Below are 20,321 nucleotides of genomic sequence, written 5' to 3' on the forward strand. Positions count from 1 at the left end.
ATATTCACAATAAAGGCATGCATTAATTAATGAATGTAAATTAATTCATTAAGTATGTAGCAAATCTCTACTTTGCCAGGTTCTGAGCTAAGCAGCATTCGATTTGAAGGAATAGAAGATAAGGGCCTGCCCTCAAGGAGCAAGCACCCAAACTGAGAAGAGGACGTGGGCACAGATAACTGAACATCAAGGGTACCAGTGAGAAGTGCAAATGTCGTAGGTACTCCAGAAATTCAGAGGAGGGAGAACACGTGATGGTTTGGAAAAGCCATAAAAGGAAATGTGTTGTTTTAAACCTATGTAGCCTTTAAAATGTAGGTAGGTTTGCCTTAGTTTAAAAATGTGGAGAATGATTTCCAGCTAGAAGAAACGGGATGGCAAAGATCTAACTTGGGCAGGTGTGTTTTAGGTACACTTAGGGAATAACCAGAGACAATATGGCCTCCCTGTACAGTATATGTGAGAGGTAGAGAGGGTAAATGGAAAAGTAAGTTGGTCCCTGTCTTTATGAGCCCTTCCATTCTAACAGCTGATAGAATATCATGTGAATTCATGACTTTATTTGATAGGCAAAGGACATCTGTGAAATGCATCCATACATACATCAGGGGCATTTGTTGTTAGAACCCATAGCAATGATTCACCTACTAACTACGAAGGTAAATTTCTTGCCCTTCTTACTTACCCCAACACTGGGGTTAGTTTGGGAGAAGTGACAAAGAAATGGCATAGGACAAACATTGCATTCTACATAGACATTCATATTTTTCATAGCATTGATACCAAGAAATGGAAGGGCAGAGGAGGGAACTATTATAACACTGACTGAACATTTGCTGTGTACCAGCCACTTACACAGCGCTTCGATTTAACTTTCAGCATAACAGCATGAAGGAGCCACTATCATCCCATTTACTAGGGAGGAAACAGGTTCAGTAAGGTCAGTCTGTTGGAGGCCACACAGCGAAGGAAGAACTGAAGCACAGATTTGAGCTCTGGTTTCCTGTGCTCTTTCTATGACTCAGTTCCAAAGTGATGGTGTGGAGATTTGAACCCAGGCAGTCTGGCTCGAGGGCCTGAACTCTAATCTCAGTGCTAAACTACTGGAGTCAAGGTTCGCCTCTGTTCTCCCCTCTATATTAGTCAATGTCATAATAGAGATCAGAAGTCATCGCCACACTTCTCTTGAATGGAACTTACAGCTTAATCACAAACCAGCACTCAGGAAAATGGGTGGGATGTGGGCACTGGCTAAATGCTTTCTTTTTTTCTTTTAAAGGCTCTATATTAATGGTGAAGAATCTCAATGAATGCATCTGGTGGTTTCAGATGTGCACTCTGTACCTATCTTGACTAAGAGTGAAGTTCCCATTCACATCTCCACCCCAGCTGCCCCCTGCCCATAACTCTGAACACTAACTGTGTGTTCACATGTAGAAGCTGAAAAAGTGTCAGAAACTTACAATGGAATCTCAGCTTTTTAGTAAGCTCTGAACATTTGCTTACCTCTAAGACATTTCATAAAAATTCTTGTGATCAACAATACATATTGTTTATTTATGTTTTAATTATCTTTTCTTTTTCAAATTACATATTTTCTTTAGAAAATTCTTCAGGGTCATACGTTGCTATGGTTAGATGCTATTTGGTGATGCTTCCTTCCCCTTTTCCCTCCTGTTCCCCTGTACTATTAAAAACTCCTTCAGAAATCAGAAGAAATCCCTTTAGTGAGTCTGGGTATTATAAACCAGCCAGAGAGTGGGCTGCCACAGCTTGGGTTTCTAAGAATTTCCATGATCTTGATAGTCACGTTCGCAATAAAGAAGAGAAGCCAGGCAAAAGCACCCCGCAAGAGCTTGAAAAAGGCCAATTTGTTCATCCCGTAGAAGACGTTCTCGGACTCTGCCCACCCACCTCCTTTCGGCCTCTTTAGAGCCTGCCCACGCTGTGGTTTAATTCATCCCAGGGCCCAGGCTCTCCACCTGGTGAGATTAGCCACATCCGTCAATCAGTTTTCCACAGGAGGTTATGGGATTTAATAACCTAAGAAAAGTTTTGAACAATCTTGAAACTTGAAAGAAAACAAAAAAAGCATGAATCCCTGGGTGGGGGAGATAGTGGGGCACAGCCGGCATTTCCCACAGGCAACTTCAATCTTTGCTGGAAAAGCTGGAAGAGAGTTGCTCTGGGGAGCAGTTGGCTGAAAGATGCTGCTAAGGTGGGGCCCTGTGTCTAACGTCCACAGTCCTTTTCTAGCTTTTGACTGGACAAGAGTTCCACACATTCTTTTAAAGGACATTGTTGGTCTTAATGGGAACAAATCGATCCCAACAATTAAAAGAACTCCTCCAAGTTTTAGGCTGATTCAACCAGGCCAGTACAGCCAAATGGTTGAGTGGAGGTTCTGGAACTAACTGCCCAGCTCTTCCACTTAATGGCTATGAGATCTTGGACTAGTTCCTCAATTTCTCAGCATCTCAGTTTCCTCATTTGTAATATGGGGGGAGTAGGAGAACCTACTTAATAAGCTATCCTGAACATTAAATGAGCTAATTCTTATGAAGTGCTAACAAAGCTGTGTGGCGCACACTAATTACTCATTAATTAGGGCCAGATGCTCCAAGTAGTGCAGGCTAATGCATTCCATGTGTGCTTCTTTTCTGTTTCTAAAGAAAACAGTACTGAAAAAATACTTGTGAACCACAAAAAAAAAAAAAAAAAAAAGAAAGAAAAAAAGCCACTGGCCATATATTTACTAATATGTAAATTAGTATTGTATTCACGTTCAAATTAATCTTATATAAATTTATTATGTAAGTTAATAGTAAATGAGTATCTGGTATGTAGTAAGAAGTATAGCAGTTCCTTAAATAATATAAATTTAAAATATCTTCATAGGACTGGGTCTAGTTTGCCTGGTCCCTGAGACCTGGGACTTGACTCTATGAGATGTGATGGGTGTGCTAGTACTCCATGACACTCTGATCTGGGACCCGGTTGAATCTCCAGATGATGGCCATCTGACTGTGTATGAAGTATCTTAAGAACCTTATTGCTCCTTTTTCAGGGAAGAGGTTTCCCTAGAAAATCAAGAATTGTTCTATTTGGAAGAATTTGAGCGAGCGAGAGAGAGAAAGAGAGAAAGAGAAAGAGAAAGGGAGAAAGGGAGGAAGGAAGGAAGCAACGAAGGGAGGAAGGAAAGGCTCTGGGAGAGAGAGAAAGGAAGAGTTGTGAGAGTGGAAATAGCAGAGCGAGGGTCTCTGGGGGCCAGTGATGTTCACAGTCAGAGGGAACATCCCTGACCATCTTCCAAATCTATTAACTGCCAGGCCCCTAGTAGTCACTCTTCAGAATTCCGAACATGACAGAAGGAACAATTTTGATAATGCACCAGGCTCCTCACTTTGCTTTGGAAGCCTGAGTCCAAGGAAAGAAGCTCCAAATTCAAGTTTGAAATATTTTTCTAAGTTCTTGTTCAGAGTGTGACAAAACTAGCCCATCACCAATATCTTCTGGCATTTATGGAATTGTCCTGGTTTCTATGCTTCCAAAATTGTAAACCAAATTTATAAGAATGATAGAAGAATGACCTCCAAATAGTCTGATTTGGGGTTTCTGTTCTCGTGTAGTCTTTGCTTTTCTTACATATTAGGAAACTGCAAAAACAGCTACGGTATTTCAAATGCTTGGCATACACCACTGCACAAAGATGTTTGTTCAAAGCATGCAGAAATCTTCAGGTGTGTGCGCCCACTTGGCAGATGGGAGTCATTTTAGCAATAGGAGTGTCATGTAGGGGACCCTGCTCGCTGCACCATGTGTCGTGCGGGGCGGCCTGTGGGGCCTCTGGTCCAGCTCCCCACATAAGAACACAGGATATGGTGAGGCCAAAAAGGAACACCCGCGGAGCCATAGGTAGAGGAGTCATACCACTATAGTCTCACTGGAGGCTGGATTCACACAACGTGCGACCAGCTGTCCGCTTTTCTGCCAAGCGACCGACTCCCCATTTGCTAGCTGCAATCCGCCTCTCTGCAATCCGCAATACACACTCCGCCACTTGCTAGCTCAACCACCATCTTCTTCCTAGCCCCCGTTTTCTGATAGCATAGCCACGGCAGTTATATTAGTGGCCAATTGGCTAACCGGCTACAGCTGATGGCCAACTAGCCACAGATGACGGCCATCTACTACCGGAGCCAGCACCTTTCCACATGAGGCCGAGAGCCTGGAAACTGCTCTCTGGGGCTCTGTCCCCACAAGGAGTTATTTAAAAGCCTGGTAAAGGAATTCCTGGAATCTAAGTAGGACATGTCCACCTTCACTGAGCCATTGTGCCTGCCATCTACCATGGTATTTTCTCTCTCTACTACGCTGTCCTCTAATTTACAATCAATTAATGTTGTATGAGGCTACAGCATTGAGAAGAGGTTAATACAACATATGCTGTTTTTGAGCAGTAAATTCCTACAAAGTGAATGATACTTCCCAAACTCTTGGCCATTCCTGAGATCATCCATCAGTCTCCCTATTCTCTGGAAAAACAAAACAAAACATTCTCTTTGTATTGCCATGGGATGCCCAGTCTGGGATGGCTTGGTCAGTGGTCTTGCTGACTCTCATCTGCAGTGGACAGTAGCAAGGCTCTCTGAGCATTACAGATAGAAAATGACCGTAAAACTAATGGGAGATGACTGAGTTGGTCTAACGTGTGGTCATTTCCATTAGGCCAGAGCTTGAGGTTCCAGAATGATAGAAATCTGCCAACTTGGGAGGCTCCACCAAAGCACAGAATGGAAATGTCTTCCTCTCCCCAACTCCCTCCCATGATGTCCAAATCATCTGGGGTCAAACCGTTATTCTACTCCTCGCGTGCTCTGTGGTTCTTGGCAAACAACTTAACCTTTTAGAGCCAGTTTCCTCTTCTATGTAATAGGGAGAATAATATCTGCCTATATAGTTTCGGAGAGGAGTAAATGAACAGGTACTCAGCAAATGGTCGTTTCCTTCTTAGGTTTCCCTCCCACCTTCCGCCTACCTACCTACCAGGAGAAAATTCTTTTCTGGTTCACTCTGATGCTGAAGCACCTTGAAAGGAGGCCTTACCCTTTTCCTGAGGTTCTTCCCATCATGCCATGTGTAGGAAGAGCCGCTGGAGTACTCACTGCAGGTGCTCGAAAGAGACAGTTCACTGCTGCTGCAGCTGTTGCGAGGGCAGAGAGGACCAGGGATGACAACCCCCAAGCCAGGGCATTTCAAAGCCGGGGTTCCTGATTTTGCATTCAGCTGGCATTCCTGAAAAAGTAGGAAAGCTCTCAGCGCAGGCTTTGCTTAGAGGAGAGTAAATACCAACTCGAATTCATAGTGAAGTAGAAAGGAATATAGAGTAGTGTGTAGAAGCACAGACTTTGGAGTCAGACAGATGAGGGGCTCAAATCTTGGCTCTGCCTCTTACTAACACGCCAGGGGAAATTAATCTTTTAGAGCTATATTTTTATTTTAAAAAGTGAATAATGATAATACTGCCTACCTTTCAGGGTTATTGCAAGGACTCAATGAGGTTCTAGATGAGAAGCATATAGCACAGAATCGGGACTAAGTAGGTGCTTAACTATTGAGAGCTACCATCATCATTTAAGCAGAAGTATCACATGGTAGTTTCCCATTTTACCAGTCATACTGGTGGAAGAATCAGATCAATATCAAAACATGACTCTAATGCTACAAAAGGAAGAAGACACATCAGCATCTTTGGCTAGAGTTCAAGATAATGAGCACTAGACTGGGAGTCTAGCGACCTGGATAAACACCCACTAGATATGGGATCTAGAGTAAGTAAAACACTTAACTTCCATGGACCTTCACGTTTTCATTTACAGAGGGGGCAGTTCTACCAGATTACTCCTCTGGTTCCTTACGGCTCTGACGCATCATTCTACGTCAGGAATCAAACATCTGGAGCATTTCTGTACCACCTTCTAGGAAGCCATGTACAGTGGAACACCAAATTCAGGAGCAATGAGGCTCTGTTGTAAAAGACAATGGGACTTTTCCTATCGGTTGGCTGTCCAAATGGTAAAGACTCTCATATCAAAGAGGTCTGGATCCCATGCAGATGACCCAGGTGGTTCAAATTCTAGGAGGTGTGCATAAGGCATGGGCAACAAAGTTGTAACATCCCAGCACATCTTGACAGCCACTTTATAGGCTTCTAATGTAACAGATGAGGCTCTACAAACTGGACAGGCGAAATTAATTTAGCATCCCGACCACGGGAATGGAATCTCTCCATTACCGTCTAATTCCAGTCTCCTATCTATATAAAGCTTTGTCTCAGAAACTCTTTGATGGGAAACCATCTGTCTTTGTGTCACTTGCAAAACGGCAAAGCCTCTCACTTATGCAATTTATTGACACTTTATGGGTGCCTTTAGTACCTGAGTACTTATCAGTGTTCTCCAAATGCAATTCCAAGTGATGGTGACTAACCACCAGCTTGGGGAAGGAAGGTAATGCTGTTCTGAGAGTACTTGTAAGTATGAAACCCCTGCATAAGTACCGAGGGCAGGTTTAATTTGCTTTCTAATCAATATCCATAATGCTTAATAATGTGAGATTTTCAATGTTAGACATCTGCCTTGCTATCGATACTTCATTTTTTGCCACACAGCGATCTCTTGAAGTGATTTAAAAATGCCAAGAAATTTTACTACTCTCTTCCCCCCCTGAAATTTGGCTCTAAATATCATTGAAAGGACACACTTGTCTTAAAATCCAGTTTTCAGTGATAGCTATTGATTTATAACCTTGTTTATTGCCGCGTGTAACAGTTAAGGGGAGTTCATATTTGTATGTCAACAGATGCCTCCCACCAGTGGTCCCATTGCACAAGAGCACGGAATAGTCAGGCTTCAGCCACTGCAAACACCTGGAACATGCCCGGAATGAACTCTCAGACATACCACAGCATGCTCCACTTCTACATGTGTGTTATTTTCTCCATCCTGTTTTCCTGTTCTCATACTTTTTTGTTGGAGACAGCAGGGTGGTGGTTTTATTTAGGACTACCTCTGCTCTGACAGATATGTCTACTATCCAGAAAGAGATTGTGTTTCTGCCCTGCGAGGCCATCCAGATTTAATTTCTCCAATGGCCCTTTCCATACTCTGTGCGGCTTTCAGTCATAATTTATACTCTACCTTTTCCCAAGGTACTGAAGCTCATATACATTTCCCTCTGTCTTTCCTACCTATCCCTTCCCACTACACCTATCAAAATTATACCCATTTTTACAACTTAAATCCATTCCCAGGCCTCCTTTAACAAGATGCATCCTTGCCCAGTCATTGCCCATGTGTAGCTATGGTATAGATGCTGGATTAAGATGATAGGAAATTAAAACTCAAAAGACGAGCTGGAGAAGGAAGGAACTGATGCCTGTCTTGATCTTGAACTTGAAATGCCCAGATGTGATGGAAGCTATTTCAGGGAGGTGAAAGGCCTGTCAATGTCATGGAGAAAGGAGGGGTTGTGCGGTGTTTAAGCAGAGAGGTGTCCTCTAAGCCAGGCTTTTCACACTTTAATGTGCACCATCCAGGATCTTGTTCAGTGCAAATTCTGATTCAGTAATTCTGAGGTGGGACCTGAGATGCAGTCTTTTTAACAAGTGACCACATGCTTCAATACTGCTGGTCCAGGACCCATGCTTTGAGTAGAAAGCCCCTGGGAGAAGCTATGAGAGGAGACTACCTCTTATGTGGATTTCATGGTAGCATGCTGTGTCATCTCACAGTCTGACCTGGGCTGTGCTGAGCAGGAAGGAGCAAAGGAAAGATCTGAGCCCACCCATGGGCCAGTGTAATGGGGAGAGAGCGAAAGAGAGAGCAAGAGAGCAAGAGCGAGAGAGAGACTGATTAGAGAGTGATTCCTTGCAAAGAAGAAGAAAGGGCTAGTTCTCCCTACTGGGGAATTCTCCCATCTTTTCCTCACCTTGGATAACCGATGTTTGAATTTCATAAGGGACCCAGAATTCCTGACAGCATGGCTACCAAGTGAGCTCCTTTTTCCTGCAGTTTCTTCCTTCATCAGCACAGATTATCACATAGGAGTATCTACTCCCATGAATAATTGTTCCTTGATTGAGCATTTATTTGGTTAAATCCTGGCTCTTCCACTTGCTAAGTTTGACCTTGGGAAAGTTACTTAACCCGTCCATGCCTCAGTTTCTTTCTTTGTAAATAGAGATAATGAAAACACCTACCACGTAAAATTATTGTAAAGACTGAATAGCCCCTGGCATATAGTAATGCTTAGTAACTTTTAGGTGTTGCTATTATTATTTAAAATAGTTTTAGATACATGTGTCTTGGCTCTTGAACTAAATCATAAGTTTATAGCCTCCCTGAGGGACCCTGTATTATACTCCTTGACACGCCATCACTGTCTGACTTCCTGATGTAAAAACCATGATGAGCAAATAGCCAATAGTGGGTGTATTTTGCTTCCAGGGATCACTGAAGTGAGCTGCGGAAGCGACATGCTAGTAGATACCTTTTTCAGTTATCGTTCTCCATCTGAGCCATGTTTTTCTGTGGCAGTGGCATGGTGCCGCATACTTAAAAAGAACAGAAGAGCACTAAAGCGGCAGGGATCTTGTTATTGCCAATACCGTTAACAGGTACTATGTTATGTATTTTCATATATTATCTCATTTAATCCTCACACAACTCTCAGAAATAAAAATGAAACATCATTATGCTCATTTTCCAGATGGAGAAACTGAGGCATTGACATGTGAATATCTTGCCTGAGGTCACCCAGCCAAAACAGGATTCTGATGTCAGGCCCAGGTCCTAGCCACTCAGCTACAGCACCAAGGAAGGCACTTAACAATAGCAGGACCCTTGGACATACACAGGCCACCAAGTCTCCTACTGAGAAGAGTTGTAATTAGTAATAGACAATGGTTATTATTAAATTCTTCTTTGCCAACATGTATATTGGCTTCCATGGCAACACCATCTTAACTATTTTGATTATTTGGCAAAATACACCCTGTTTGCACTATTCAAAGTATATTTTAGATTACCATCCTGAATCACTCATATACTTTATAACCGTTATCGTGAGGAATGCAATAAAAAGAAAATTGCACAATCTTAGTTAAAACAAAACAAAACAAAACAAAAGGATAGAGAGGTGAAGAGAATGAAGGTAAGAATTTTGTGGATAAAAACTGCACTTAAAATATTCCTGACCTTAAGGCTATATTATAGATTGGATGCCGCTAAGGTCTTCCTAAGTACTTAAAGTGACAGCATTCCACTAATATTTCATTCCAATCTAACTTGAGAATACTTACCTTTGATATAGAACATCCCATCTACACTTATAAAATTACACAGTGAAATAGAAACCCAGTTATCCACAGATGTTCATCTGTCATTGTTTTAAGCCTAACATTTTCATTATATATTTATTTGGCTCTTGCGTTTTTCAAATTACCTTTTTTATGCCAATGAGAGTTAAAAGCCACGATGGTTCAAGTTTTGCCAAGTAAGCACAAAGCTAACCCTAGCTAAAGAAAAAAGAAATGTACAGCCCATGAATTTTTAAAAGTTCATACATAATATATCATAAAAGTAAGATGACTAATATAGGACACAGGCTTTAATAAAAAGCTCCTTGACCATTTCTCAGAGACTTTGAGATGTAATCAATACCCAAAAGGTATCCTGGGGACAAAGCCAAGATTTATGATATTTTTGCCAAGAGTGACACTTTCTGCTCACTCTATCAGCTGGGGGACATAATATTGAATTTCAAAGCGCACAAGAAAGGAAAGCATTTTTATCTGCCTGACAATACTTCAGGGGTGTGCGCTATGGTTCACTGGTGACATCATATTTGATGGAAGGGAAATAACAACCTAAACAAGTGTTCTAAAGGCAAAAGGAAACTCACGTGCATCTCAACATCAGTTCGTGAGTGCGTCAGACTTCGGCTTCTTTCCACCTCTGAAAGCAAATCTCCGGATGAAAGATCTAAGATGCGTGAGTGCAGTTTCTAGGTAAAAACCAGCAGAAACACTGAGTAGTGATGATTTAGTTTTTTTGTTTCAAAATCCTGCCTTGCACAGGTAAATCTCAAAAGAGTTGACATTTCTAGATTGGATAATACATAAAACAACTCAAAAACGTTTATTCTAGTTTATCAGTGATATATATATACATATACATGTGTATATGTGCAAAGTAGTTTATAAACAATAATCACACTTTCACAGTCTGTCGATCTGTGATGGAAAATAAGCTGTAGGAAAAACATAACTAGTAGTTGAGAAATAAGTAGCAAAAAAACTGTGAATACCCCAATACACTTATTGGCTAGCATGAAAATTAGCTTTTGATATTCACATTGAAAAACAACCACCATGTTAACCTTATTATGTTGAGCAGTGGTTAAAATCTGAGCAAATAATTATAAAAGTGACCTTATTTCTAAATAGCGTTGATCTTGTGAAATCTTCCCTTGGTCACATTTTAACTTAAAGTCATTCATGTTACCTGTTAGGAACAATTAATGTGAATACAAAATAATTGCATCAGGGATCTGGGGACTTGGATTTTGTACATTAATATTCACACACTATTTGATTACATACTCAATTCTTTATTTCAGCTTTGCTTGGGAGGCCCGCTAAAACCAGGGACATTTCACTATATTAATCTTTATACTAATTACTAAGGCTTTTCTGTGCACATTAAATTTGATCTGTTTAATTGCAAATACAATAAAACTTGTGATTTACGTCTAATTTTCTGCTAGGCTGATGACATTTTAAAAGTGGTACTTGTAGCCTGGTTTTTTTGGTGGCCACTTTCGTGACTTTAGAGAGTAAAAAGTCAAATCGAGTAAGTAGATAAGGAGCCTACGCATGCCTCCCATGCCTCTGAAAAGTTTTTCTCTTCCTTTTCCTCTCTGGAAAGGCTCTGCTGCATACTGATGATGATCCAGGAAATGCCTGAGATTCTCTGCCACTAATGAACATTAGGACCATCTCAGAGTGCAGAGGTTGTCACACGGGTCACTTCGTCCCAGCAGAGCTACTGCATTGTCAGCAGAGATTGTAAACACCACTAAAACGAGCACATTCTCTCTATTCCCTGTTTGACTCCCCTCATGCTGAACTTGTGTGAGAGCCCTATGTACTTGCTCAGTTGGTTGGTCAATCAACAAACTTTTATTCAGCACCTACTCAAGGAGGGGCGCTACAGTAGGACTCCTGCATCCTTTTGCGGGAGTGAAGACATTTTTTCTGCTGTGGGTCAGTTCTCCTGCTTCCTTATCAGTGAAGCTCCAAATCACTACTTGCTTCAGACCTACCATATGCTCTTGTTTCTTTCAATCTGTGTTTTTTGGAGTTACTTTCACCCAAAAGGGCATACATCCTAAACTGGTTCCTTGCTATTTTGAAAATTCTCCAACAGAATTAAGACATCAATAGGTAACTAGAACCAAAATGTTGTTTCTGCCCAATTTTTATAATCCTTACCGCAAGCTCCTTCTAGAATCTGAGTTTTCTGGAGGCAAAGATCATTTAATCCCCAGAACCTGCCACTGTGTAATAGTCAGCAATTACCCAATTGGTGCTTATAGTCTATAAAGAAAAAGATGTCTTTATACTTTTCCCACCCACAAATATGTTTTAAAGATTGGAAAAATGCCAAAAGAATTATAACATTCTGAGACCTAAGAATACATTTATCAATGTGCAAACAGTCCAAGAACTTATGGGAAATGACATTCAACAACAACAACAACAAAAATAATGATTTTGAGTGGTATATCACGTGATTTTGGGGAAGAGTCCTTATAGATTAGTTATCTGACTTATGCAGTTCATGGTACATTTCACTCTTCTTATCAGATGTATGATGTCATCCTTTGCTTTCTGCATGAATATGTGTCTGTATAAACCCATCCTCCTAAATGATGTTACATTTCAGTGGTTTTTATCCAAATGGTCAGTTTCCTCCATTGACATAGGTAAGGTCATGTGGGAAAGGGGACAGGTCCTAGGGCAAAGGCCAGTAGATGTCATTTCCAGTCTTTTCTAGGGCACAGATTTTACCAGATTTGGGGATGTAACTGCACCTCTTCCTCTCAGATTCCTCACCTGCAATGGAAAGATGAAAGTGGCTACTTAACCTACCTCACAGGTAGGGAGAGGTATTGCCTTAGACAGAAGGGATAATAAGGAAGACAGTTGCTGAAATTCACACAGCCTTACAACAATCAATTGTCATAACTGAGAGTAGGCGGTAGGTAATTTCTTCAAGGCTAAGATATGAATGAATCGTTCGTTGTTATTGCTTCCATATATGTAGGGCAAATAAAAATTGACTTGGAAAAGACAATCTACTTCCGTGTTAAGGCTATAGGCAAGGAAATGGTAGGTTAATATTATCTTTTCAACAACTTCCCTTAAATAACCACAAAAGCTCACAAAACCATAGATGTTACACTTCTGATAATAAGAATTTGCATGAAAGGCTTATATTTTCACATCTCTGTATGTATATGTAATATTATAATAAATATATTCTCATGGACAGAGAAAAAGAGAGCATGAGTGCAAGAGAGCAAGCACATCACTTTTCAAACTGGTGCTGTGATCTTGCTTGTGCTTTATTTAAATCTCAGTGAAAAGCAGGTAGAATGTACATATGGGAAATACAATTAAAGCAACGCATTTTAGATATGTCTCCTTAGGCAAGGGCAAAACAAGCAAAAATAAACAAATGGGATTATATCAAAATAAAAATCTCCTGCACAGAGATGGAAACCATCAACAAATTGAAAAGACAACCTACTGAGTGGGAGAAGGCATTTGCAAATGAGATAGCCAATAAAGGGTTAATATTCAAAATATATAAGGAACTCACATAACTCAACATCACAAAAGTAAAAAACCTGATTAAAAAATCAGCAGAGGACCCAAATAGACATTTCTCCAAAGAGGACATACAGTTAGTTAGCCAACTGATATATGAAAATACGCTCAACATCACTAATCATCAGGGAAATACAAATCAAAACCACAATGAAATATCACCTCACACCTATCAGAATGTCTATTATTAAAAAGTCGATAAATATTATGGACATATTGAAACTTTCCTCAATTCATGCAGAACTTCCTGGAGTATTAGGTAAACCATTGATGGATTGACACTATAATCTTGGTAATGATTAACATCCTAACATTTATTCATATTGTATTTTCTTTTTTACCTTCATTTTTGTCTTGTTACTGTAATAATGTCAATATTAACATTGTTTCTATTTTTGTGGTTATAAACAAGGCAATAAGATACAGTTAAGTTCATATGTCTTCTCATATTTGTATAATTTAACCCCACGTTTTCTGGTTAACATACTATGCACTTTACAAAGGCTTTTGCCTAAATCCTGTCTGGGTTAACAGGGAAGACACTTTCAGTGGCCTCTCCCAAATTCTTCATTTTAAATATAGGATATTAAATCTATAAAAGAATCATCGGAACATCACATTCCATAATACACTTAAGTGCTGAAATATAAGCAATTTCTCTGTCATAAAAGAAAAAAAGTTGTAAGACTTTATTGATTTCTAATTTCATTCTGATGTGGTCAGAGAACATACTTTGTATGACCTCTGTGCTTGCTTTTATGGTTTATCATGAAAAGTATTTGCAGTAAAAAAATAAAAAATAAAAATTCAACAAAGAACAAGTGTTGCTTAGGATGTGGAAAAGGGAACTGTCATGCAATGTTCGTGAAATTGTAAACTGGTGAAGCCACTATGGAAAACAGTATGGAGATTCCTCAAAAAATTAAAACCAGAACTACCTCAAGACCCAGCAATTCTACTTCTGGGTATTTATTCAAAGAACACAAAAACACTAATTTAAGGAGATATATATATATATATATATATATATATATATATATATATATATATATATATATATATCCCTATGTTCATTGCAGCATTATTTACAATAGCCAAGATATGGAAGCAATCTAGGTGTCCACTGATAGATGAATGCATAAAGAGGTGGTATATATATGTATATATAAAACGGAATGTTACTCAGTTGTAAAAAAGAATGAAATCTTGCCATTCATGACAACATGGAGGGACCCAGAGGGTAATATAGTAAGTGAAATAAATTAGGCAGAGAAAGAAAAATACTATATGATTTCACTCATATGTAGAATCTAAAAAAACAAAACAGAAACAGGATAATAGACACAGAGAACAAACTGCCAGAAGGGAGGAAGGTGGGGGGATAGGTGATAAAGGTAAGGGGGAATAAGAGGTACAAACTTCCAGTTATAATATAAATAGGCCACAGGGATGTAGGGATGGCACAGAGAATATAGTAAATAATATTGTAATAACCTTTCACAGTGACAGATGGTTGCTAGACTTATGGTGATTACATTGTAAGGTACATAAATGCCGAATCACTGTTTTGAAACTAATATAATATTGTATGCCAACTATACTTTACTAAATTTATTTTAAAGTTATTGTCAGAAATATAACTGACAGGAGAATACCATGACCTCTTAAAAGAAGTCCGCCTGCTTAGCTAGAGGGCAAATTCTGTATCACATACTTATCTATAATTCATGTTTGAAGTTAGTGTTCATTGGGGTAAAATCTCTCGCTGAAATACTTCAAACTTGAAATCTTTAACCTGCAAATCTTGATGAATCCTGGATTTAGATATGATTTTTAAAAGTGTTTTAGACATGAGAAGTAGCAAGATTATTCAGTATAGTTTTGAAATTGACCTCACGTCATCTCTTACATGACCTCAGTAACTGAGATTCCACTTGGTCTTAGAAATACTAGAGATTCCTAGCCTCACAGTTTTCCAAACCAGAGGTCAGTGAGATCTTTTCACTCAAATGCTTCTTTTGGTAATAACGGTCTTCCCCCGCCTTCCTGCCAGAAAGGTTTCGTGGTCTCAGGGATGGAGTGCTCTGTTTCTGAGATGATGCTTTTGTCTCTTTCTGTGGCACACTTGCTCTTGCTGACCTATCTAAAATATGGTCACTATTCAGGACTTCACTAACACCCCATTCATTTGTAAGGCTCTCTGTCATCTCTAACTTACAGTGGATTCCTCACCCAGCTGGATTACATTACTCCCTCATTTTGGCCCTCTATCTGAAGTGCACAATTGTTGAACTGCTTCTCTATGTAGAGTCTATTTTTTTTTAACAGAGTGATTCGCTCTGCAAAAATGTAGGCCAAGCCATATATATTCTTCTTCATCCCTGTAACAGGGAATTGACTTCCCTTTTCTTTCTGGGCACTCAGCTAGACTGCATTTCCCAGACACCTTTGCAGTTAGGTGCAGCCGTGTGACATGGTTAGTTCTGGCCAATGAAGTGTGAGCAAAAGTGATGTCTGTCCTGGCCCAGGAGCATCTCTGGCATTTGGTGCTCCATGCTCTTTCCCCTCCCACTAGCTTGATGCAGCCAAGTCTGCATAGAAATCTCGGGAGTCACGCTTTCAAGGTAGAGCCACCGGGTGGAAGGAGTTTGGGTTCCTGACTTGCCAACTGGAAGACAGTCACCTGAGGACCAAAGATACCTCTTTTGGACTTTCTGTGAGCTAGAAGTAAACTGACACAGGGTTTGAGCCATTATTCATTTGTGGGTTTGTTTTGTCATGACTAATGTTAACCTGGCTGATATAGACTTCCTCTGAGATAAGCTCTTAATAGCATACAGGATAACCGGTAAGTCAATACGCACACATAGGTTTCCTCCGCTATCTGAAAGTAGAATGTTTCTACGAAAACTTTCATGAGCCAAAGTGGTGTTAAGTGAAGAAGCAATTACCAATAAGTTATATGGAAACATTTTTTAGCATTCCCAGAACCAAAATTCAACGGAAAAAAAAATCAACGCACTCAATGTCTTTATTTCACTGTCAAAACACTTAATTATGTCCGGTTTTATGCTAAGTGCAACACGCTTATGAGCTCTCTCAGGCTATTCTGATACCTTAGGACACATCTTGCTAACGGAGGCACAAAATAAATGGAGATAAAGCAGATGCTCACAGACCCAGTTCAAAGCTCTAGGGCTTGATGCTGAGAGGCTGAGTGGTTCCTGGGACAGGAACTTCGTGGGGCCACTCTCCCTGTGCAGGGTACACACTGCCTCTGTAAGGGCTCGTGTCAAAAAAAAGCTGAACACGATTTTCACTTTTCACCTTTTTCTGTAAAAGCAAAAATCCTCTTTGGATTTCTTTTTTTAGCGAAAACAGGTCGTAATGCAGGTTTTTTGTAAAAGCAAAGTGATTTAAAGCGAAAAAAGGGATACCTGTATACACACACACACACACACACACACACACATTATATGTATATTCACACACATAGTCACATATGTATATATGTTTGTGTCAGAAGACCAACGTCATTTCTCACACTGAAGACTTTCAGCTTCATGGGGAAAAGGCCTAGCTCGGTCACTATGCAGGGGCAGGGGTAGGGGGACGTATGTGACGAGCTAAGGTGCACCGCAATCCATAGTCCGAATATACACCTCATGACATTGTCAAATACCAAGCTCAGCTCTGGGGACCTGGCAATGCCAAGGCAGCCAGGGCCAGAACCACACACTGGGTCAATAATATTTGGTGAACGACCCTGCCTTCAGCCAGCCAGCATTATGTTCTCTGCTCGGTTCTGAAACGTGTCCCATGACCTAATGTGCCCAGGACTGGCTGCCTTCATCTGGTGGGATGAAGGACGAGTGGCCCCTTCAGAGCAGTGGAGATGGATTCTGCAGCTCTCCAGTTCATGACAGAGCCTGGAGACAAAGGTGCTGCAGGGCCAGCTTTCCATTTCCGGTTTCTCTCCTCACTCAAGGAGCTGCAGTTCTTCAGATGCTCAGTGAAGGCTTGTTGCATTTAATAGAATCCTGCCTCTGGGCTTTTGCTCAGTGTGGAGATAATGTCTTAACTTTCAGACTCTGATTGCTGAGGCCAGGAAGACAAGGAGTCCTTATTTAGTGGCACAAGGTGAGGGTAAAAAAAAAACCAAATCTTTATCTGAGAAATTTGGGCAGCATGGAAAACCAGGCTGGAAAAATCAAGTGAAATAGGATGATGGACAGCTTCTGTACTTCCTGATGTTCTCCTTCAAGTTTGAAAAGAAATGTGTGCATTTTTTCATGTCAGGATTTCAGAAGTTATTAACTCAGTTTAAGATGCAAAGAGGGAATCACAAAAGGATCGTTTACCCATGGCTTTCTTCTCTTCATTCAGATTTGGTGAGGAATTAATCTAATACCATAATCATGCATAGAATCATTCTCCCCTCTAACTATTAAAAGCCAAGTATCTGTACAAAAGAGAAGTCTTGAGAGGGAATATGGCATATATCTGATTAATGAACTCTACCAACACAAGTAATTTAGATTCAGCAACAGAAAGTGGACGTGAATTAGTGTTTTTAATCTGATCCGCTTCAGTCCCTTTGATTGACTGCTTGGTGGATACTGCAGGATTGATATCCTGAGTTCTATCCCGGTCCTGTTTTATATTCTCCAGAATTGCTTTTTCCTCCTTGTAGAAAAGGTCTCTCAGTCAAAGGGGATGGCTTCTATGCCCACAATGCTTGAACTCCTGTTCATTTATAAAATGAGAAAGTGTGCTATTATCACAGGATCCTGTGCTGAATCTCCTTTACCAACCAAGGTATTTCTCTACTCTCAAAAGTTCATGGTAGGATATTTAAGGAGTAGTAAAGGAATTTTCTGTAATCTGCCCACTCACCATGCGTATCTTGAACTACTCAGCATCCTCCCCAAGAGATGGAATCCTGGCAGCTGCCGTTACTCTCTGTCTCCTCAGCCACTCCTGTCAGCTCCCTGGCTGAGCACTGTTGCACCCACTGTCTTGGCTGGTTGCTCATTTGGACTTGGCCTTGTTTAGGGATCACCCTCCCTTACTGATCTGGTGGACTGGATCCTGGGTAGATTTTTTAGATGAAGAATTTATTGCTCTTCAGCTTTTGCATTGTTTTTAAATCCCCCTGTCTCTACTTTGGAGAGTTGATCTCAACGGACAGCTTCCAGGAAACTTCCTAGAGCCCCACCCCTGCTCCCTCAACTCAGATAGGCTTGCCCTGGGCTGTGTTTCATCCTCTTTAATCCCATCACAAGGAAGACAAGGCTAGAGTGGGCAATAGGAAGTGCTCTGAGCATCTTTTGATATTGCTAACTTCATATGATTTCCTGTGATTTCCACTTTCTGGAAAGCCTCTGTTACAGGGGTAGAAAACATTTGTGGTGCATTTAATATATATCTAAGAGACTTGTTCTAAATATGGCTCTGAATTAGACATAACCAGGTGAATAAGTCTTGCTCCTTCCATTGGGTAATAAGGCAAGTTTCATAGGTACGCATAAGGCTCTGAAGGGAAGTTCAAGGAAATCTCCTAAAATAGCTCAGAGTCTGATTAAAGTAATTTTTTTGGAAGCTTTATTCACCAAATAATCATCTGAAAACCCCAATTTTTACCTTATTCATACATAAGCCTTACATTTTTACTTACATTTTTGCCATACTCATGTGATTGGCACATGATTTTTATCATCAGCCTTTCTAATCCCATCAAGAGATATTGTGGCAGACCCCTGGTTCATATTTCATAGGTTTCATTCTGTCCCATTAAGAATTTATTATAAAACTGAACATTATATAACTGCCTATTACATAACTGAGTATTATATAGTCATTTCTTAAATGTATAAAAATTTGAGCCTAGGACAAAATCTTTTTGGATAAAAGCTGATGTTTAATTAATTATGCCATTATTTCCATTTTGGGATGCAAAGATAAAACATAATACCTGCATTCAATCATCTTGCTGATGTAACAGAGTATGCCTTTCGGATGTTCTCCTGGAGGCCTTTGAAAAAATGTCCATCAAGATTTGATCTCACTTCAGAGTCTGAAATTTTAATAGCATTTTTTTTTCCCTTTTTTGCCATCTACAACAGTCCTTGCTGCAATGATTATTTTCTCTTTCAGACTTGCCTTGCATATCAATCTTTAGGTGCCTCGAGTGTATTCCGTTTCGCTCTGGATGGTGACTCTGCAAATGACATGGTTCTTACATCCTCTTTTCTACTTCTCCGGAGCCAAGGTTATAAAATGCTTTGAAACAATTATTCCACAGCTATATTCAAAACCTTCTTCAAGGGTCTCTGCTACCATGACAACCTGATTATCCGGTGGCTGCCTAAGGGAGCAGTGTTTGGTTTGGTGACTAGGAAGTTGATTTGGGGCAGCTGCAGCTTAGACTGATGACTGGAGTATCTCAAATCTGCCCTGTCTTCCGAAACTCCATTAACAGTGCCCTGAGGACCCATAGGGTGAGGACCAGCAAGAAAACAGATGAGGATGCAAACAGCAAAGCTTGCTCTCGGGAGCCTCCATTCTAATTAGTGCAACAGGAAGCATTTATGAAGCATCTACTTCGTACATCTACATGTACAGCATGTACGTACAGTCAGGACAAAGTCCTGGCTGTGAACTATGAGCAGACTCAAGGAAGCTAATTAGTGGAGCCTACGCTATCAATGAGGAGCCCAAACACACAGATGAGGAAAAAAATAAAACAAACAAACATAAGAATTCTTAAGGCAGAATATGCAAAAGACATCTTGGTATAGAGTAAGGGTGACATGGGGGAAGAAGTGAGGGTCAAGGTGGTAACATAGTTCCATGTGAATAGGATAATATTCTGGGCAATAAATGTTCAGGCAACAGCGGCTTAGCTCTCACTCTCAAGTTCCCAAATCTCTTAGTCTCTTTATTCAAAACCAAACGAGAATCAGAAATATTTAATATGCAACAACAAAGTCACAGAGTATTGGGAAATAGGATGTAAAGTCAGGGCTTCCAGGGCAGGTTACTCAGAGCAGTACCTAATGACTCACACTTGCTTAACCTGTGCATATTAAGACTCTTCAAAAGCTTCCCTTTTGTCTTCTTTTGATTCTGTGAGGAAGTGATTCAGCACAGCCTGAGCCTATTCTGGGATCTAAGAGATACAGAAGTGCCTTGAAATTTCCATTTTTATCACTAATTACTTTAACAGGTACTTTAATAAGTGCTTTCCAATTGCCCCCGCTGTTTTGTAAAATTATCTACACTACATTTTACATTTTAAATCAAGCTTTAGTTTTGAAAAGTCTCCTGGATATCTGAAGCTTTTTGCTTTTTACACATTGGCAGA

At 40.2% G+C, this 20,321-nt stretch overlaps 1 protein-coding gene across 8 annotated transcripts in view; it reads right to left on the reverse strand.

Annotated features, from left to right (window-relative positions):
- Positions 1-20,321, reverse strand: part of NCKAP5 (NCK associated protein 5) — a 967,526-nt gene that overhangs the window by 116,365 nt on the left and 830,840 nt on the right. For all 8 annotated transcript variants that reach the window (XM_088794122.1, XM_088794125.1, XM_088794123.1 and 5 more), the window contains 2 exons: positions 9,964-10,065; positions 5,107-5,295 (listed from right to left, as the gene is read on the reverse strand). In XM_088794122.1, the coding sequence (XP_088650248.1) occupies positions 5,107-5,295; positions 9,964-10,065 (291 nt within the window). The remainder of the gene's footprint in view (positions 1-5,106; positions 5,296-9,963; positions 10,066-20,321) is intronic.

Source organism: Rhinolophus sinicus, chromosome 17 (assembly GCF_057876585.1).
Source record: "Rhinolophus sinicus isolate RSI-liver-muscle chromosome 17, RSI-T2T, whole genome shotgun sequence".
In the NCBI taxonomy this organism is placed as follows: domain Eukaryota; kingdom Metazoa; phylum Chordata; class Mammalia; order Chiroptera; family Rhinolophidae; genus Rhinolophus; species Rhinolophus sinicus.